The sequence below is a fragment of the Protopterus annectens genome, chromosome 12.part0 (assembly GCF_019279795.1).
Source record: "Protopterus annectens isolate FY-2018-M chromosome 12.part0, PAN1.0, whole genome shotgun sequence".
NCBI classification, from domain to species: Eukaryota; Metazoa; Chordata; order Ceratodontiformes; family Protopteridae; genus Protopterus; species Protopterus annectens.
This window is the reverse complement of record NC_056746.1, coordinates 1,576,917,661-1,576,939,948: the sequence shown is the minus strand read 5'-3', so window position 1 is coordinate 1,576,939,948 and position 22,288 is coordinate 1,576,917,661. Positions and strand designations below refer to the sequence as shown.

Genomic DNA, 22,288 nt, shown 5'->3' with positions numbered 1-22,288 from the left:
CTACTACTGCCATGCATTTGTTGAACACCCTGGGGGCTGTGGGTGAGACCAAAGGGCAGCACTCTGAATTGAAAATGACTGGCTCCCAGCCAGAAAGGGAGAAACTTCCTGGAGCATTTGTCCAGCTTTCTGTGGTAATACGCATTCTGAAAATCTATCGAGCACATGCAGTCGTCTTTCCTCAGAAATGGAGGAATTGACTGTACCATGACCATCCGGAACTTTGACAAACTGATTTGTTCAGCACGCTGAGATCCAAAAATCTGACGCCAGTCCCCTGTCTTTTTTGGCATTAAAAAGAATCTTGGGTAGGTTGCAGATCCTTTCTGGTATGGCGGGACTTCTTGGATGACTCTTTTGTCTAGCAGTTGTTGAATTACTCGCACTACTGAATCCCTCTGATTGGGTGGAACATCAGGTATTTTTTCGTGTACAAGAGTAGGATGGGAAAAGGGAATTATATAGCCTCTGGATATGATCCATTGCACCCAGGAATCTGTTGTTCCATTTAGTCAGGCGTTTAGTTACAAGGACAAGTGTCTCCCAACTGCCTCCAGAGGAAGGCAATCTGGCCTCCATTCAGGAAAGCTGAAAGGGCTTACCTGGGAAAGAATCCCTGAAGCCCTGGTTCTGCTGACAACCTCTGCAATGAGGGCAGTGGCTTCTGTTTTGGTTCTCCCCTCTGCCCATGGAGGAACTGTGTCCATGTGTGTCTTGGAAAGGCCCTTGGGATTTTTTGAACCACATCTTTCTACCACTGTTCTGGTTCCTAGAAAAGGACCTTTAGGAGGTGGAAAAACATACACTCACATCAGAAAGGGTCTTACCATCTTTCTCACACCTGAATAAAGTTTCTTTTACTTTGGAGCAAAACAAGGATGTTCCATCAAAAAGAGCATTGACAAACAAAGACTTGAATGGTTCTGCAAAGTCACATAGGTGCATCCAAGCATGTCTCCTTATGGCTACACTTGCAACTGCTGCTCTGGATGGCCCTTCGGCTGTATGTGCGATTAGCCTCATTGACAAATTACACAGACTGTAGGGTGGCTAGCTGGGAAGCCACTTTCTCTTGGACTTCCTCAGCCACAGCTATCTCCCATCAGGGTATCTGGCAATTCCTTGATCAGATCCCTCTGAAGTCTCGTAAAGTGTGCAAAGACGTTCAAAGACCTTAGAGTGAAGGTCGATGAAGCAAAAACCCAATGCCCAAATCTATCCATAGCCAAAGACTCCCTGTTGGGCAGATCGATAAATGAACTCTCCTCAGCGAGTTCCTTTTTTGTGGCAGCCGCTATGACCATGGCTTTCACTGCTAACCCCTTGGTCCAGAACTGTTTACCTTCAGGGGCAGATAGCATTTTGTCAGGTCTCCTGGGGATGGGTTTAATGGTGTCTGGAGCCTTCCACGCCCACTGTGAAATCAACTGAATGAGCTCCATCAGCAGGTGGGGTCAACCAAGAGATACAGGAGCATGTCCCAAAAGCCTGCAGGTAAACAGATTCCTCTGAGAAAGGGTTTTGGGGCTTCCAGCCACCCCTCTGCTTTGAAATTTCTAGAATGTCTCCAAACGAGACATCTTTAAGTGGTGACCATGGGGACCCTTCCCCCTCCATCAAAATCTGTGTCCTCAGTGACTGATTCCTGAGGCGAATCTAAGTGCTTCCAATTGCACTTCTTTTTCTGAGGGGCCTCTTCAGAGGGATAATCTGGAGAGATGTCAGAAGATGACAGAACTGGAGTCTGTGAAACCTGAGACTTTGGCATCTGCTGTCCAAGTGGAGAGACAGGTGGAACAACACAGCCAGAGATGGGTACCTGTTCTGAAGGGGGGAAAGGTACCGACTGAGTCACTGTAAGGGACAGCGCTCTCTCCAACACCTCTAAGGCTCATCCCTCTGAACAGGGAAGGGAGCCCGAAAACAAGATAGACTGCCTCGGGACCAGGGTTACTCCCTGCTCCAAAGAACCTACCCTCGAGATGGAAGCCGGAGCTGAACTAACTTGAGCTGAAACTCCAAGGAGCAGGGACAGCTCCAAAATACCTGCAGTTGAGTCTTGCCCCCCAGAATTGACAGGGTAGCTACAGCTCTGAGAGGTTTCCAGTTCCGAAGCCACTGAAGAGCTCAGGGGGATTACCGGCTCCAAAGAGGTGGTAATCTCAAGTACCAGTACAGTCAGTGCTGGGAGAGTTGAACAGAAAACTCTAAGGCGTCAGAGTTAGAGCAGGAGTGGTCAATGGGATGAAAGAAGGCTTGGTTCCAAGACCTGAAGGAGTCAGAACCAAAAGGTGGCCTGTTAAGTCCTTTAGCCCACAAGATTTTATTCACAAGTCTCTCCATATCAAGCTCAGAAATACTTTTTGTGGAGCAGATCGAAGACATGGATGGAGATTAAGGCCTCTGAAGAAATACTTGGAAGCGCACCAGTGAAGGTGTCTACAGATAGGGAGAAGTCTTGAGGAAAATTTCCCATGAATCAGATAGTTTAGCTTGTGCCAATGTAATCAGTGCCACTGAAGAAGGAGCAGAGAAACTGTCCTGCACCGGAGCCTTCAACATCGAAGGACTTGACATAATTTTCAGTGCCGGAGCAATAGTAGTCATCGGTAATTTACAGTCAGACGCCTCCGGTTCCGATGATTCTTTCAGAACCAAGGATTTACATTTTTTGTTCTCGGAGCTGACAGAGAAGTCGGAACTGAGATACTCCTGTTTTTTTCCCTTTGTCCACAGAAGATGAGGCTGAAGGGGAGGAAATGTCAGTTTTGGCTTTGTCAACAGTAGAGAAGACTTCACTAAAGGCGGAGAGAATCAAACACTTAAAGTTTATTTCGTCTCTCAATAAGGGTTCGATGGCTGAACCCATAACAAATACTGCAGTCCTCATGTAAGTGAATGGGACCCAAACTATGAACACAAAGGGAGTGAACGTCAGAAGAAGGGATTTTGTGGCTGCATTTCTGGCATTTTTTTTAAAAACAGGAGGGGGCTTTAGCTTTCTCAGCCATCTTAAAAAAAAATTACAGTTGGAAAACAGAAACTCACACGTGCACTCACACAGAAAAGATTGAGACAGAAATTGTTTTGGGTTTTTTTTGAAGGGAAAGAAAGAAAAGGGGAAAAACTATCAATGATGACAGTCACAGAAATACACCAAGGTGTACGGAGAGAATATCAACAGTGATATTTAGAATTAAACTAATGTGTATGTAAGAGGCAGATAAAGTATTAAACGAATGGGTAAAAGTTCAAGTAGAGAGAAATCTCAAAGAAATAATAGAAATTTACCTAAAACCAAGGAAACTCAACAGCACTTGCAAAACGCGAACATTTTGGAAAAGCAGCAAATAAGATCTGAGGTAACTGTGACAGAAGGACTGTATGGACTGTAGGTAGACATGAAGCTTGAGAGTTTTTGGCTGGCGCAAGGTGTAGTAAGCAGAGTCAGTTCCAATATTGGAACCAGACCCATCCGTCAAGGATAAAATGAAGACTGACAACACCAGAATGATAAATAAAAAAAATAAATAATTTCCCTGAGGGGCAAGTCCACCTGCAACCCATAAGTGGTGGGCTTTGGCACCTACAGTCACAAAAAAACAGTAGAGAAACTGAAAAATGTCACTGCAGCACACAACAGTCCACACACGATAAAAGTTGGTGCATTTTTGACCTAGTAAAATGAAACATATATGAAGATTATTTGCTTTGTCAAGTACATTTGCACAAATGTACAGCATGCCGTGCAGATTCAGTTCCAGAGTTTATGTTTGAGTGCTCCTTGGCTGAACTCAAGAAAAGGCAAGCTGGTGAAAAATACTAACAATTGCTATGATGAAACATGCATGCCAGTGTCCAAAAGTCATTACTTGCTTCCTGAGTTAGCAAGGATACACACTGTTTGACAATAAACTGGAGCATATGATTAGGTAACATGGAGTACTGTGACGGGATAGTGTGCTGCAAAGTTGCAAGCAGGAGTGTAACAAGTAAAAATAAAGAACATAAATGCAGGACAAGGAGACAAAATCACTATATGGGACAAAACTTACAATAATGAGAAGATCGGCATGTGTTCCTGTGAAGACAGGAATGTCCATAGGTACTCGGACAGAGTACGGCTTGTTGAGTCGCACGCCGAAGTTGCGTTCTCCACTCAGTAGTAGCAGTATGAAGACACCAATGTGCATTAGTCCCACTCTGGCTGCAGAAAAGGAGAGACACAATGGTGATATGAGTGGTCAGTAATGTGGTCTACTCATTTCCAAGAAGAATACAATCACAACAAAGTTATAAATAAAGTTATAAGCAGCTCCTCTGTAACATGCTGTACTTTAAACATTAACTACATGCAGTATATTTTACTACAATATTTCAGATTATCTAACACACCTGCCCAAACTTAAAAGATATATGATCCAATTCTGAACTAAACTGAATTGTTTGTCCTAAGGATTCACACCAACTGCTAATTAAAGTTTATACAATGATTTCTCATCCCAACCAGCATGCCAGTTGTAAATCGGGCATACACCAAGAGAAAAAAGTCACCGTTTAAGTACCACTAAGCTGCCAGAATTTTCTATTGGCATAGTCTATGGAGGGCAGAGCAAAATACAAGAAAAATCAGGTATGTTCCACAAAACTAAAGAAACAGAAATATACTTGATTTCCCTTCTATTCCTGCGCTGTCCCTCCTAAAATCTCAACAGACTGTTGCACCTTTGAAGTATCCTGATCTTCTCAGTATGTCCAGATTTTTGTCTGATGGTTTTGGTCTTTTACTTTTTAAAAAATGTAGTTTTCTGGCAAGCCACTGGGGACTGAAGTCATTACGTAAGGTTTAGGCTTCATATCCTTCAGAAAATGCACACTAATACAAAACGTCTTCTTCAAGCAACTTTATAAGTTTATAAGAACAATTGAGTTCCCCAAGGCTCCATACTGGGTCCCCTTCTCTTTAATGTATTTATAAATGATTTCCGCAACTCTATCCCATTCTCAAACATCATCCAATATGCGGATGATTCTACTATTATCTGCTCTGCCACATCCATCCCCACACTGCTAAAGCTTACTCAAGATGCCTTCTCAACCACTGAGCAATGGATGAGAAATGATCACCTAGCACTCAATGCCTCTAAAACCAAACTAATGCTATTTACCCCCCTCTAAAGTCACTTCCTTCAATATAAACACTTTCTCTATTACTAGTCAAAATAACTCACCTCTAGAACTGGTGACAGAGACCAAGTTACTTGGGGTCCAAATTGATAACCAGCTCAAATTCAAATCCCACCTTCAACTAAATATCAAAAAACCCATCAAAAACTAGGTATGCTCTACCGACAAAACCATTACCTTACACCTGCCACTAAAATCACTCTTTCTACTTCCTTTCTTATCCCCTCCCTTCTCTACAGAGCTCCACTTCTAACTAATCTACAGTCCTCTCTAATAACGCAACTTTCGTCTTGCTATAACAAAATCGCCAAATTCGCTACCAGTCACAAATCCTCCACCCACCACTGTCCTTCTCTCCAAAAACTAAAATGGCTAGAACTACCCAATCACCTCACCTACACTCAACTAAGTCTTGCACACAAGCTCATTTTCAACCCCTCCCTCTGTCCCTCCCTTTCTACTGCTTTTAAAATGCACCTACCTGATAAGAGTATTAAGGTCTAACAATCAAAATCTACTAGAAATCTACATACCAACTCGTCCCACAGGAAAAAAATCTTCTATCCTATAGTCTAGCACGCCTCTGGAACTCCCTACCATCATTTATTCGCACAACCTGTAACCACTTCATTTTCAAAAAATCTCTCCATTCACATCTAGTATCTCAGTGGGAATGCTCATGTTCCCACCCCACATAACTAACATTGGCAATCTCCATCTTCCTCCCTTCTCCTGCTTACACCACAAATTTACTATTATTTTCACCTAACTCCTATATTATTATTATTATTATTTCCTATGGTATTTCCTAAAATTCACTTGACTGCACCTCCTAATGTGTATGCTTCCTAATATATAATGTCTTTTCAGTATTTACTTTGCAACATTCCTCTCTTAGTCTGTATCATATGCAAGTTTCATCACAAGTCTGTATTACCTCTAATGTTTCATGTACTACTGCAATTGTTTGTTTGAATCTTAATTTTTGTATAATAACTTACTGTAACCTAGATTATTTGGAGCTTTTCTCCCCAGGACTCCATTGAAAACGGGTTCATTTTGGCCCAATGGACTATCCTGGTAAACCAACTGCAAATAAATAAAATAAATAAATAAAATAAAATAAAATAAAATCTGTCACTATTTTCAGACCTTTTCGGAGTCACAGACATGTGGCATCAGAAACTAGGAAAGTGACTAGTGGTCAGTCCTGGATCCAGTATTCTTCACTGTAACATAAATACTGGTAAAGAGAACAGGAGCAGTCACTGTGCTAATGACACAAAGACAGGTTTATGGTGGATTGTAGGAAGAGTCCAGTGAAGGACTTAGAAAGGCTGAAGAAGTGGGCAAAAAGGTGAGATGAGATGGAATACAAACAGAAAGTTTTGCGCTTAAGCAACACCAGCCCAAGAGTGAATTATCAACTGAACAGAATGGTATCCTTAAAAGACCTGATTCCGGAATCAAAGAAATAAAGCACTGGGTCAGAACATACCTTGAGTACTGCATGCAGTTCTGGAGGCCACATAAGTAAAAAGACCAGGGAGAACTTGACAATAGTGTACAATGATATGTTAGGAAAATGAGATTGAAGGACAGACAGGGAAGGAATAACAGACAAAAGATAGCAGGGAAGGGAATAATTACTCCCTGAACCCAAAAAGTTTTTCCACAGAAAGAGAGATGGAGGCCCATGGAACAAACTACCAAAATGGGTGGTAGAGAAGGAATCCACAAAGGCATTTCCGCAGGGCATAGGTCAGGTGGAAAGGGAATCCACAAAAGCATTCAGAAAGGAATGAAACAGGTAGAAAAGACAGAGAGAATCTACAAAGGCATTCAGCAGGCAGAAGAGGGTAATGGGGAAGAAGACTTGGAGGAGCAGAATGTTAAATTAATTTAAAAGGGCAGACTTAATAAGATTACTACCTCCCACTGCCATTCAGCAAGTCTAACATTTTGTGACGATATGCTGACTTATCAAAATGCACAAGCATCAAACACAGTGAATGCCCACATTCTGAATACACAATACTGAACAAAATCAATTGAAAAAGGGGAAAAAAACGTTTCCTTTTGGTGACTAGATAACCAAAACTCTATCACAAATTCAGATATACTTTGTCTGAAAATGGGTACTTTTATGGAATGGGTTTTTCTAAAGTAAGGTGTAAGGTTAGGGTTAGAATATGTTCGTAAGGTAGTATTCAGATATAGTTTGTCTGAAAAGGGGTACTTTTATGGAATGGATTTTTCTAAAGTAAGGTGTAGGGTTAGGGTTAGGATACGTTAGCAAGGTAGTATTCAGATATACTTTGTCTGAAAAGGGGTACTTTTTATGGAATGGGTTTTTCTAAAGTAAGGTGTAGGGTTAGGGTTAGCATATGTTAGTAAGGTAGTACACGGGCTGCCTTGATCTCTTGAAAGATATACTTCAGGCACAGGCTGAGATGAGTCTTTCCCTGCCTGCCTCAGGTTCCAGCATGGACACAGATAGCACTCATTGCCTTCCTTTGACCCTACCTCATTATTTGCTCTTACAGTGGCACCTGCTCTCATCAAGGCTGAGAAGTATTCTGCAGGCACTTAGCTGTACTCTGGTGTTCCTTCCCATCCCAGTGCTGTCTTTGGAGTTGAAAGTTTTACTGTCAAACCATTTGGTACCAATTGATGAACTGCTAGTAAAAGAGGACATCGGCAAGACGGTAAGATGTAGATTAACAGTAGTGAAGGAGGCACTATTTTGTGGGATTAAGAAGAGGAGGAGTGGTGTGAAGAACTGAAGATACAGAGGTACTGAAATACAACATGTAAAAGTAATTTATAGTAAGGAATACATAACTAACAGGCAGCAGAGTGGAAAGAGGTTATGCAGGGCATATCTTGACATAAGGGAGTATTAATGGATTCTCTGTGCTTACTGATATACTATAATGCAGACATATTGTCTGGGTAAATGGCAGTTGCAGTTTGTAACACTTGTCGGCAGAGGGGACAGCTCTCATCTTGCGAATTGTGATAAGCAGATTGACCTCATATTATGTCCATACATTTTGGACCGTCTACCACTGATGTGCCACCCATCCCAGGGTTGAAGCATTAATGGTGATCATCACTAATAGTAGAAAGATGAAATGTACTACCCATAGAGAAGGCAGAGTCATGCAGCCATAATTTAAATCTTCAAGGTCCAGCTAAGGACTTACAAAGAAAACAAGAGTGATTGTTCATGAGTGTCTGCATCTTGGCACATGCTGTCAACACTGATGCATTCTGAAAAAACAGAGGTTCTACATGCAAAAAGAGAAAAACACATACTGTCAACACTGATGCATTCTGAAAGAACAGAGGTTCTACATGCAAAAAGAGAAAAACATTTTTTGATGGAAAGCTGGCTTTGAGAAGAACACTGCTCACTGAACAACTTATGAACATCAGGTTATGCAGTGGCAACATCTGGGACTTTGCAAGGAAAATCCGAAAAAGAGAATCCCATGCAGAAAAAAGCTTCTCTAGAGCTGGCAAAGTCAGAAACCAGTCTGGAATGACCTTGCCAACATGAAGCCTCTGGTTTACTACAACTGTGGCCAAATATTTTGTAAACACCCTCGGGCTGAGATGTGTCTCAATGTAAGGGACTGTTACTGAAAGTGATGAGATTGTAGCTAGAAGCACTGAATTCTCCTTGACTTCTAAGTGATGTTTGTGTGTCCACAGGCATCCTGAAGGATCAATGAGCACATTTAGTTGTCTCCTGACAAGCAAAGAAGAAAGTACAGTTGTGTACACCTACCATAAATGTAGATGTTCGAGTGTCTTCACTGTTGCAGTCATAACTGCAGGGTGTTCCTGCCGGCAGGCAGCCCGAGGTCAGCCAGAATTCCAAAGTCTGGGTCCGGCGTCGGCTGCTCCAGCAAGTACCCTGACGTCAGAGCGCAGAGGTACAAAGCTGACAGCCAACGCCATCTTCTCCAGCCTTTCTTGCCCCAGATGTCAGAAGCTCCCCAAAATATCCAGAAGGTGTCCCAAAGGAAACACAAATACACCACAAAGGAAGAGGAGACAGAACAAACAGAAAATAAGAGGGGAATGGTGGGAGGGAAACCCCGACTGCAACAGTGAAGACACTCGAACATCTACATTTATGGTAGGTGTACACAACTGTACTATGTTCTTCGTGTTTCACTGTTGCAGTCATAACTGTAGGGTGGAATCCCAAAGCTGTGAAGGAGGGTGGAGGTTATGCAGAAGAAGGGGCAGCCAGAAGACCCTGCAAGACAGCAGAGGCAAAACCTGCCCTAGACTTAGAATACAAAGGGAGATTATAGTGCTTAGAAAAAGTATGCACTGAACTCCAAGTGGCAGCTTCCAAAATGTCCTTGGTAGGAACTCCTCTGAGAAAAGCTGCTGAAGTGGCTGCTGCTCTAGTAGAATGACTTCTAACAGTGCCTGGAATCTTTTTCCCTGAATGAGAGTAACAGAACCATATTCCATGAGCAATCCATTTGGAAATAGTTTGTTTTGAAATAGCATTGCCTAGAGAACTGGAGGCATAAGAGATAAGCAACTGATCAGATTTTCTGAAATCTTTAGTTTTGTCCAGGTAAAATCGTAGTTGTCGGTGTACGTCCAATGAATGTAAAATCCTTTCCCCTTTGTTTTGAGGATTTGGAAAGAAAGTAGGAAGGTGAATAGTCTGATTTAAAGCCACCTTAGAAATCACCTTAGGCATAAATGTAGGATTGGTCCTTAAGGCCACTCTGTCTTGGTGGAAAATAAGGTATGGTTCCACAGCCATGAGAGCTTGCAACTCTGACACCCTTCTAGCAGAAGTCAATGCTAATAAAATAGCTGTTTTCCAGGATAAGAACTTGATATCCGAAGCAGCAGCAGGCTCAAAGGGAGGTAAAGTTAGTTTTTCCAAAACATAATTAAGATCCCAAGCAGGAACAGGAGGTGTTCTGGGAGGTCTTAAATTCTTAGCCCCTCTCAAGAATTGTCTCACCAGCTGATGAGAAAAAATAGGGGGATCCGTGTTGAAATGAGCCGAGATAGCAGAAGCATGAATTTTGATGGAAGAGAAGGAGAGGCCTTTAAGTAAAAGTTCAGAAAGGTAAAGTAAAATGGAGGAAATGTCAGGAAGAAGAGGATCAGAACCTCGATCCCGCATCCAAACACAAAATCTTTTCCACTTGGAAGCATAAGATTTTCTAGTGTTAGGACGCCTAGCTTCCAAGAGAACATCCAAAACTTGTTTGGGAAGAGCAGAAGGAATCAAAGGCCTTTGTAGAGCCAGGCTGCCAGGCAAAGAGTCTTGATTTGAGAGTGTAGCATCTGACCCTGATGCTGGGACAGAAGGGAAGGAGACAGAGGCAGAATCCAAGGAGGTTCCAAGAACAGGTGTCTTAAGGTTGGATACCAAAACTGCCGAGGCCAATTTGGAGCTATCAGAATGATAATCTTGGGTCTGTCTTGTTTTATTTTCAGTAGCACCCGAGGCAGAAGAGGAAGAGGAGGGAAGGCATATCCCGAAAGATTCCTCCAACTGAAAGACAGGGCATCCACTTTCCACGCTGTTTTGTGGAAGGACCTGGTGCAAAATAGAGGCAACTGATGATTGAGATGGGATGCAAACAGATCTATCTGGGGACAACCCCAAACTGTTGTAATCCTGTTGAATAAGTTGGGGTCCAGCATCCATTCGTGGGGATCCAAAAGATTTCTGCTTAGGCTGTCTTCTAAGAGATTTTGTTTTCCTGAGATGAACTGAGCTTGAAGATGCAGATTCAGATTTAGAGCTGTGTCCCATAGACTCATGGCTAGTCTGCAAAGGGGGTAAGAGTGGGAGCCCCCCTGCTTGTTTATGTACCACATGACTGTGGTATTGTCTGTACGAATCAGAAGATGTCCTGGTTGCAAAAGTTTCTGGAAGGCTAGAAGAGCATGTTGGACTGCCAACATTTCCTTCAGGTTGATGTACCAGTGAAGATGTTTCTTTGACCAAGAGCCCTGCTGGCAGTTGTCTAGAAAATGAGCTCCCCAAGCGTAATCCGAAGCGTCTGTGGTCATGATCTGAAAAGGCTGAGGCAGACAAAAGGGGTTTCCTTCGTTTAAAGCACAAGTCCTGGACCACCAAAGGAACTCTTTTTGGAGGCAGGGAATCAGAGGTATCATTGTATCCAGGCTGTGGTAATGCTGAGACCATACACTCTTTAGGTACCATTGAAGTTTTCTCATATGAAGCCTTGCATTTGGAATCAACAGGATGCAAGAAGCCATGTAGCCCAAAGCCTGCAGGAATTTCCTTGCAGTGAGCTGAGTCAAAGTAGCCAAGGTTTTGAAAATTGATGCCGGATGTACTTGCTTTTCTGGAGTCAGGAAGGCCTTTTGCAAGCTTGTGTTTAGAAGAGCTCCCAAAAAGATCATTTGTTGAGAGGGGATCAAATGTGACTTTTGTGTTCACTGAAAATCCCAGTAGTAGGAGGAGACGCTGAACAAACTGCAGATGTTGAAGTAAAAGATCCTTGCTGTCCGCCTGGATAAGGCAGTCGTCCAGATAGGGGTAAATTTGAATCCCTTGGAGTCTGCAATAAGCAACTACTGGAGCCAGGCACTTGGTAAAGACTCTGGGCGCAGTAGATAAGCCAAAGGGCAGTGCAGAGAATTGAAAGTGTCTCGAGCCTGCCTTGAATCTGAGGTATTTTCTGTGTTCCTGTCTGATGGGAATGTGTAAGTAGGCCTCCTTCAGGTCCAATGTCACCATCCAAGCATCCTGGGAGAGCATGGGAAGAAGTTGTTGCAGAGTAAGCATCTTGAATTTTGGAATTTCCAGAAAAGTATTTAATACTGAGAGGTCCAGAATAGGTCTCCATGCGTTTTGTTTTCTTGGGACCAGGAATAGTCTTGAATAAAAACCCTTTCCCATCTCTGGGAGTGGAACAGGTTCTATGGCTCTCATGGCCAATAAAGCATCCACCTGATTTAAGGCCTCTGACCATTGATGTTTTGGCAGATCTGGCCAACCGTAGGACCTTGGCAGAGTATGAAAGTGGAATTTGTAGCCTTTTAAAATCACATCTAAAACCCATTTATCCTGGTTTATATGCGTCCAATTTTGGTAAAAAAGAGATAGTTTTCCTCCGAGAGGAGCTTCCAGGCAAGAAGGACCTGTAGCCCAACAGAGGGAGTCATTGGGTCTGCTTCCTTTGTGATTGAGGTCTGTCTTCTCCCCTTCTAGGTGAAGAAGCAGTCCACTGTCTGGACCTATAAGAGGCCTGTGTCTGCGCCTGGCCTCTAGACCATCTATATCTTCCCCTTTGAGGCCTGTCAGAAGTGGGAAAGGACCAATTTTTGGAGGGCCAATTTCTAGAAAATCTAGGAGGCTGAACTTGTAAAAAATCTTTGACAGTCTGCATAGATTTTGCTTTTTTCTCCATCTTTTTAATAACCTCCTCAGCCTTGGATCCAAATAAAACATCATGTTGAACAGGGGCATCTAACAGTTTCACCTTAACCTGCTCAGGTAAATTCTGCTCCCGAAGCCAAGCATGTCTCCTGATAACAGTACCAGAGGCTGCGGCCCTGCAAGAAGCTTCCAAGGCATCAAAACCACAATGTAAACTATGTTTGCTAACTTGTTCAGTTGCATGCAAAACATCCTGTAATTCCTTGTCCTCTGCACATGCAGGAAAGGTAGAAAGCCTTTGCTTTAAAACAGACAAAAGAAATTGCTGATACTTGAACATATGAAACTGGCAATTTAAAGCTCTAATAGAAAGAGTAGCAGAAGTATAAACCTTTTTGCCCCACCTATCCAAGGCACGAGAATCCTTTTCAGAGGGAATAGGATTTTTAGATGAAGCGGCCTTAGCAGCTTTAGAACCCTGAGAAATAGTTTCAGGATCTGCAGAAGGGTTCTTAAATAAGAATTGATGGAAATCAGGGACTCTGTAAAATCTATCAGGCTTAGAAGGAGCAGGTGGCACAGAATCAGGATTCAGGTTAGCTTCAGAGAAAGCATCATCCACAATATCAAGTACAGGAGGAATAGCCAAAGGTCTGTGTTGAGGGAGAAGGAGAAATTCTCTGAGCCTCTTCTTGGAGGCAGAATAATCCTGACCTTCCCAATGAAAATGCTCTCTCATCTCATGTAAGGTTTCCCCAAAAGAGAAATCTTCAGGGGGAGAAGCAGAGGGAATAGAGTCCTCTGCATCCGAATCCTCATAAGGAGGAAAAGAGTAATCCTGGTCAGAGGAAGAGACAGAAGACACAGAAGCCTGATCAGAGGAATCATAAGGTAAATCCTGTCTAGGCCTTTTTTCAGGCAGAGGGTGAGAACCCCTAATCAGTGTAAGTAAATCCTCAGCCATCCATAGTAATTGCTTCTGGGACTTGGGAGCTGAATCCGAAGAAGCTTGAGAAGAAACCCTTGGTTTTACAGGAGTTTTTGTCTTTGCCTTTGTCTTTGTTGAAATAGTTATATGTGAAGGCCTGAAAACTCCCTCAGAAGCCGGTACCTGCACAGCGGTTCCGGACCCATCTGAGGGAGCGACGTCCGAAGGTCCTGCAGCAGATAAAATATTAGGCCTAAATGGCTCCCCATGGGAGTCCGTGTCGGCCATCGGTTCAGAAGTGGCGGACGACAGGGGCCGCAAAAGCGCCTCACTGACGACCGCCGAACCCGATGCTGGCTCCGGCTGCGAAGAATCCTGTTTGGACCTCGGAGGCCTATCCTTGTCCTTGCGTTTCATTTGAATTCCGGTTGTCGGTAAAGTATCCGACGACATCCTATAATTAAATCGTCTACCGAAATAGTTCAAGGCCCAATCGTACCTACGCTTGATAGTGCGAGAATTAAACCTGGCACAGAACTGACAGCAAGAAACGTCGTGGTCAGGGCCTAAGCAAGGTAGACAGTAAGAGTGGAAATCTTTATGAGGTATTTGTTTTCCACACGATATACAATTATTAACTTTTTCTGACATCGGAGGAGCAAGAAAAAAGTTTCCCCAACGGGGTACTTAGCTTGAGAAGAGAAGTTGAAAACTTCGGACCGAAGTCAATCAAAGCACGTTGTTCTGAATGCGCCAACCAACGACTTGCGAGCTGCTTTCCACCGCACGGCAAGAAAGACTGGAGAAGATGGCGTCGGCTGTCAGCTTTGTACCTCTGCGCTCTGACGTCAGGGTACTTGCTGGAGCAGCCGACGCCGGACCTAGACTTTGGAATTCTGGCCGACCTCGGGCTCCCTGCCGGCAGGAACACCCTACAGTTATGACTGCAACAGTGAAACACGAAGAACATCAGGCTGCAGCTTGACCACTCAGAATCTTTGTTTTAGGATTAATCAGGCCACTTAAATTTAATATTGGCCCAAGGTCCTTGGTCATTTTGGGAACTAAAAAGAATCTCCAGGAGCCATATCCTTTCAAGAAATAAGGAAAGGGTCAGATTTTGGATGCAAATCCTTAAGGAGAATAACACCCATACAGAATATTGTAATCACAAAGCAGCAAAAAGTATTCTAAGAACTAAGCCAACAGGAGAATTGAGAAAGGAGATTTTTTCAATAGGCATGACTGCAATTAGGGATACAGAGAATAAGCAAGAGGGGGTACACTTACTGGAGAAAACTGACCAAAGGAATCACAGTATTGTGAGCAAACAACTAGACAGGGAAAAGTAAAGAATGGGAAGAAACTAAGAAGACATTGGAACTGCAAGCTAGAGACCATCTTCCCTATCAGGGATTGATATCAGAGTACAGGCAAAGAGAAAGGGATACTGGAATCCCAAGTGAAAGACCTGCTCTGGCATAGCTTTTAGCTGAATCTAGTGCAAAAGCTGCTGTTAATAAAGGGATAATTAGTAGGACATATAAAACACTGCACGATAAATAACTATAGGAATCAGATGAACACAAGCAACAAAATAAACCTGTAACTGCTGAAGGTGCACTGTTACAAAGAACAAAATCTAGAGAGAAAGGCAGTGACACCACCACAGACAACTGACAAACCTGTTAAAATCCAACAAAAAAGATTAACACAAATCTTTTACTGAAAACTTGAGACATAAAACGTGGCAAGACAAAAATAAAATCCCTTTCAAATGATAAGTGCTTTCGGAAATACCTTCTTCAGATCATAAAGGGAAATAGGAACAACATGCTTTTAAATATATACACAACCAATTGGCTTCAGCTTGTTCTGCCAAAGAATTAATCAGAAAACCGGCAATCAACAAGCTTGAAGAGAAGTACTTATGTGCATAAACTAATCATCAGAGTATCACAAGTCAATCACAGCCAGGTATCATCCTTGAGCTCCAATCAGAAAACTCGGCAATCACAGCACTTAAAAGAAAACACACCTTCACATCAACTAATGGCTGTTCTCCTATGCTTTAGAATGGGTCTCAGAGGAACTACAGTGTTTAAACCAGGAGGCTCGTCTGCTCTCAAGTTTATGATCCATTTGGTTTTATTCCTTTCATCATTGTTGGTGATATCTCCTAGTTTCATCCATTTAGATGTAACTTCAATAGCCTTAAACTTAAATGCCTCTAAGATGCCTAAGTATTAAGTGCTCTGGCGAGTTTTCTTATTGGAGCTCAAGGATGATACCTGGCTGTGATTGGCTTGTGATACTCTGATGATTAGTTTGTGCAAATAAGTAGTTCTCTTCAAGCTTGTTGATTGGCGGTTTTCCGATTGGTTCTTTGTCAGAACAAGCTGAAGCCGATTGGTTGTGTATATCTTTTAAAAGCATGTTGTTCCTGTTTCCCTTTATGATCTGAAGAAGGTATTTCTGAAAGTGCTTATCATTTGAAAGGGATTTTATTTTTGTGTTGCCAGTCATCTGTGGTGGTGTCACTGCTTGTCTCTTTGGATAGGAATCAGAGGAGGTTAGAAATGGTTGGGAAGAGAAAGACTGGATAAGGAATTCACAAGGAAACAATGGGAGGACATATCTATGGCTTACAAGTATGCAACAAAGTCTACAAGATTTAGCATTTTTACTTGGAAATGTTCGTATAGGTATTTTTATACTCCAAGCAGACTCCAAAGAATTTTTCTTAGGTAGATAGCAAATGCTGGAGTTGTGAAGGTGAAGAAAGAGGTAACTAGGTGGGTTCACTTTATATTCTCGAAATACTGAAATATCGAATTTCAGTATCTCAAGACTAACAGCAAAAGCCCAGTTCCGCAAAAGACCACATAACCGAATCCGGAAATGTTGAATCAGCGGTTATGGTGGTGCGCTGTGTTACTGGATAGCTGGAGATTCAGGTAAGTATTTTTATTTTAAGGGTTTTGGGTAGGGATTTTACTGTATGTTAGTGTGTTGGGAAGTTGTAAATGTAGGTTAAGATATGTATGTAAGACTGAGTGAGTAAGTGTTGAGAATGGTGGTGTTTGTATGTATTTGATGTGTGTTTGTGCGAGGGGAATGTAGATTGTGTAGTAGTGGGTTTCGTGTCTGTGTCATTTTTAGTGCGACCTCGTAGTTGGTATATATAAGTAGCGGGGGTATGTGGGGTAGGTGTTTGTATATGTGCTGTTTTGTTTGTGTGTGTTTAGTTTGTTGTAGTGTGGGGAGGAAGGTGTATGTGTGTTTGTGTGGTGTAGGGTGTGTTTAAATGTCAGGGCTTTGAATTTCACGGTTTTGGGGTTTCAGTATTTTGATTTTTTGGCTTTATAGTCTCGAGATACTGAAATTCAATATTTCTGTATTTCGAGATTATAAAGTGACTCCAACTAGGAACATATGTTTTGGGAGAGTAATGAGTTGGCAGACTTGTAAAATCCCTTACAAAGTACTCTGTCAGACATATGTAACTTAAGGAAATGATTTTTTGACCTGATATGCAAAATCTGAATTGCCTAGATATAGTGGTGGCTGCCAGAAAGCAACTTCTAAAAAATGGACATCAAAGTCTAAACCAACTGTATTTGAAGTACTAAATATTGTGAGAGATAGAAAAACTGGAAATGGGATGGTTAGAAAAAGGAATGGGCAAATTGCATTGAAAAAAATGGAAACTGTGGGAACAATACATGCAGAATAATGTCCAGGAGGAAGAGAAGGAATGAGATTTAAGGGAAGGCAGGAATTGAACAATTTATGTAATGTTGGACTGATGGTAGTTACAAAAAAGAAAATATGTGATGTATAACTGAAAACATGTTAACATGTTTTTTTTTTTTTTTTTTTGCATTAATGTATGTTTGCTTATGTCTTAAGTGACAATTTAATAAAGGTGTTAAAAAAAGACCTCCTTTCAGGACCTTATCTAGAGATGGAGAGGAAAACACAGGCTACTTCCATATGTAGATTCTACTCAAAACATGGGTCATCTAAGGGGGTAAAAGTGGGAATCTGCCTCATTTCTGATACCCATCTAGGGTTGCCACCTTTTCAAATGGCCAAAGTGGGACATTTTTGGTACAAACCTCAGATTTTACAGGCTGACACATACCCACGGTCAGTACAAAGGATAGAACTTAACTTTTTTGCCTAAATAAACGCTTATTCTTGTAGCATTTTAGTTGCTTATTCTGTTTCTTATAACATTTAGGTATTTTAGATATAGAATATCTGTTTTATGCAACAATTACATAAAATATAGGAAATAATTTTGTCCTAAAATCTCAGGCCATTTGCCATTTTTACAATTTTTTGTCAGGACACAACTGCCCAAAGAGGGACTTTCCCTCGCAAAATGGGACAGGTGGTAACCCTACCCATGTATGGAACTGGAGATCACAGGTAGGGAAGATAATATGGTTCCTCTGGCAAAAGCTCCATATATTCCATCTTGGTGGGAACTTTCCAAGGAAGAGGATGAAGAGGCAGGTTTGTACTCAAACTCACTGATGTGGTCCTGCTGATGATCATGATCATGTCGAATAAATCCATGCAATTTGGGAAGGCTCAGAAGCAGGTCTGGATTGGACTCAAAAGGAAACTGGAAGTGTAGCAGGTGCTGAGGGAACCCTTGTAAGCAAAAGTTGCTACATCGGCACGAAAGACCAGGTTAACATCCATTCAGCTACTTAGGACACTGGTGCTGAGTGCTCAGAAGTGAATCCCCATTTGTATTGTGCATAAAATTCAACACTGATGACACCAACTGACAAGCACTGACCTTTAATGTCAGGAGGTTCCCTTGCAGTGACACTCGCAGCAGAATTCTCTGAGCTAAGGGCTTGATGACAAACATCCAAACCTGTGATATTGTGATGAGGGTATCATCACCTGGGTTCAGGCACCTAGGCAGTGAGAAATTTCCTTGTGGTATAATTGGTTGGGGACACATAGCTGAAGTGACATTCGGTTGCACAGAAATGTGGCTGTTGTGAATTCCCTCTGGGCAAAGGGAAATGCACACTGCCATGTCCACAGCTTTAATAACAGTGCATGGGGGCAAAAGAAGTAAGGAGTGTTGCGATATGTGTACAGTACATGCTTATATAACTACAACACGCTGAAGTGTGCTACAGCATGGAGGAAATATTTTGTGCTACGGTAGTCACATTTATGCTCCAGCATGCATTTTAGGTAATTTACCCTAAACACTGTGAAGGGGTAGTGGTCCACACACACCAATTATAAAGGCACTGTCCACTGTGCACTGCATTTTTACTGCCACTGACATGCCCACTGGTAGCCTGCTGCTGTCTGCCATACTGCCTGCTGTCTCATGTCGCCTTGGGGGCCATATACATTATTTTGCCCATGTGCACTTAAGTTAATGAAGTTGTGGGTTGCCTTGGGGACATATACATTATTTTGCCCATGTGCATTTAGTTAATGAAGTTGTGGGCACGGTACCACATTCTTCTCTTTGACCACAGGGAATTGACAGCAGCCATATTTCTCTGCAGCTGAATGTCACTTCAGCCATATGTTTCCAACCAAATATACCTCAGGGAAATACCTTGCTGCCAAACCACCTGAATCTTTTGTGCTTGAATGTTATGACTTTATGATGTCTGTCTAGTTTTTCACTCTGTTACCCATCTGTATCTGCAGCTTTTCTCCCTGGGCCAACACCAAAAATGGGTACCTCGTGACTCAGTTGGACTTTCCCAGTAAATAAATGCCAAATAAATAAACAAATAAGATCCAATGGGTTGACATCTGCTCAGGGCATTCATCATCAAGGCACAAAATGGGGAGTTTGCTGCTGTCACTCGCATCACAGCAATCAGCACATATTTTGTGTGAAAGCTCTGCCCTTCCTATAGGGTGATGAAATGGGCACTCACATCATCATAGGGACTGCCTATGCTCCATATTAGTCCATGTGTGCTTTTTTTCACATGACTGACAAGAGACAGCCACTGGCTTGGGTAGTCATGCCCACATCATTCCTAGGGGTGATAGCAAGAGACAGTAGGTATACCACACCCCCACCCAAAGATGGACATGTCATCCTCTCAGGTGTACCATCAAACACCCAAGATACTAATCAAACTTGGGTTACATGGGTTGTAATCAGAAATGTATCACTCCATACCTGCAGGGCAGCTTACTATATATCCAGTTTTTACAACTCATCTTATCTCTATCATTTACTCCCACCTTATTTGTACAAACTGTAAGCAATGCAGATATCAGATAAATGTCATTTTTGGTCATAACGTGTGAAACTCGACATGCAACTACATTCTCATATGCATCTTATTACGTATACACCTGAATCATGTTGAATTTATCACTTTTGTAGGTATAGAAAGTCTTTACCACCAATTTATATTACTGGATATTTCTAGTTTTGTACTGTTATATTAATCCAGGCTGGATCTGAAAAGGGTCCACTGAAAGCCATGTTCTTCCCCAGTAAATTAATTCAAATAAGTAATCTACTGGGCACTTTCTGACAGCCAGACATACTCCCATAGAAGCCTGCTCCCTGAAAGACAGACTCAGCCAATGCTTGTTGATGCTGCATGAGTGGTACCTCAGCTGGAAGAAGTATAGAAACTGTTCTGTCAGTGGCAGAAGCCTCACTATGATTTCTTCTCCTCCTCAACTGCCAAGTGCAGTGACTTCTTTTACACTGATTTCCTCATCTGGGCCAGTGGTCAAAAGATGCTCTTGTGCAGGACTGGTCCTCCAGGTAACCTCTACACTTCTAATATTCTCTGGGATCCCCAAGATATTTCAGAAAGCAAAACAAAGCAAGACCAAGGCCATTCAGACAGCCACAGTGTGGTTTCCTTTGATTTGGACTCACCTTCTGGAGAAGCAACTCGAATTAAGGCCTTTGAGAACCCTTCCGTTTGATCCATCCAGCAAACTTCACCCCGACCTTCATGCCCTCAGTTTACTCACATGGTATTTCCACTCCTTTTGATGACTGTGGATGCAGCACACTGAATTAGGTTCATCCAGATACTCACTCCTGCTCACAGGCCCAATACCAGGAACGTGTACAACAAACAAGTAGACTCTTTTTCTGGCCACACTTTGTTGGATTTTTCCTGCAATTCTGGCCTTTCTTGCTCAGTTGCTTGACTAAGACCTTGGTAACTCCTCTGTTCTTCTCTTATGGTTTACATGTCTACTATCTTTAACTACCGTCAAAATTTTCATAATCCTTCACAGACGTCTGAGAAAATGTGTAAAGCTTTTCTTAAGGGCACAGTCTTGGTTCTATCTCCAATCAGAGAGCCCATATTTGCAAAAGACTTGTAGCTTATGCTTGAGAAACAGAGTCTCCTTCTGATCCAGCTTCCAAGGTGGAGTTAAAATACCCCATTTGGCCATTAGCTCAATGAAAAGGATTTTCAGAGTTTCAGGATTTACATTTAAAATTGACGTACATGTCTGGTCTTTTACAAAGACAGAGTGATCCTGCAAACAAATTTGGCTTTCATGAGAAAAACAGCCACAGAAGCAAACTTAAGCCAAGCCATCAACCTACCCAAGCTAACCAAACAAAGCAGCATAAACAAACAATACTTAGACAAATCCAGCCAAATAAAACTTTCAAAGTCTTCTCCTTCCAACCTTACTATATGGGTTTCCTATCTTCACTAATCTCCGCAACTCTTTGCAACACAAACTACAGTCTTGTTATTATAAGACTGCAAAATTTGCATCAGCCCAAAGAAATCACACCCACCACTGCCAGGCCACTAAAGAACTAAACTGGCTAGAATTTGGACATTGCCTACATTACACACAACTTATCTTTGCCCATAAACCCGTTTATAAACCGGAGTGTTGCCCTTCCCAGAAAAATATCATTGAACTTTACGTCCCATCAAAAATCTACGCTCTAACAACAAACACCTACTTAGAGTATCAAAACCTAGTAAAAGAGCAGGTAGCTGCCTCTATTGTCATTCCACAACTAAGCTGTGGAACACCCTCCCATCATCAGTTACAGAATTAGACAACATAATCTCCTTTAAAAGAAAACTAAAACAACATCTCACTGATAACCCGAGCTGCACATGCAACACATAGCCACAGCCTCCTTAATCTAGCAAAACTGTTTCACATAGCAAATATACTTTTGTATATGTCATACTGTTACACCATATGAGTTATCCCTAATCTTTAGTATCATAGTCCACACATCAATACAACCATCTTTAACACATTTTCTCTTCTTTGTCACTTTCTACTTTTAATACTACCATTAAATATATGCCACCTATAATCTATTTATTCCCACTACCTAGCTATAAGATTCTAACTAAATCTGTCTTACCTTTAAGTTTAACTCTCTAATTCTATCTCTCCCTTTTCCTACACCCCCCCCCCGAAAAAAATTTGAGCTGTATTGTTAAATACTTCTAAATGTATAATTTTCCTACATGCTAATGTTCCATTGTTACTGTACTGTGCCTTTTTACAACATATTTGCTATTTAGAAAGTTTTCTGTATTATTTCACTTGCTTTACAATTATAATTTTGTTTCCTTACAAATTCATGTAATGATTTTCATGCAACTTGGAAGTTTTCTCCCCGGGCCTCCACTAAAAATGGGTCTCAAGCCCAGTGGACTTTCTCGGGCAACAAATGTCAATAAATAATGTGCAAAAGCAACTGAGATTCTACTTCAACCACACAAAGGCAA

At 41.9% G+C, this 22,288-nt stretch overlaps 1 protein-coding gene across 1 annotated transcript in view; it reads right to left on the bottom strand.

Annotated features, from left to right (window-relative positions):
- The window catches only part of HID1 (HID1 domain containing), a 1,473,500-nt gene that overhangs the window by 449,629 nt on the left and 1,001,583 nt on the right, over nt 1-22,288 (bottom strand). The window contains exon 11 of the mRNA XM_044090525.1: nt 4,056-4,207. Coding sequence (XP_043946460.1) covers nt 4,056-4,207 — 152 coding nt within the window. The remainder of the gene's footprint in view (nt 1-4,055; nt 4,208-22,288) is intronic.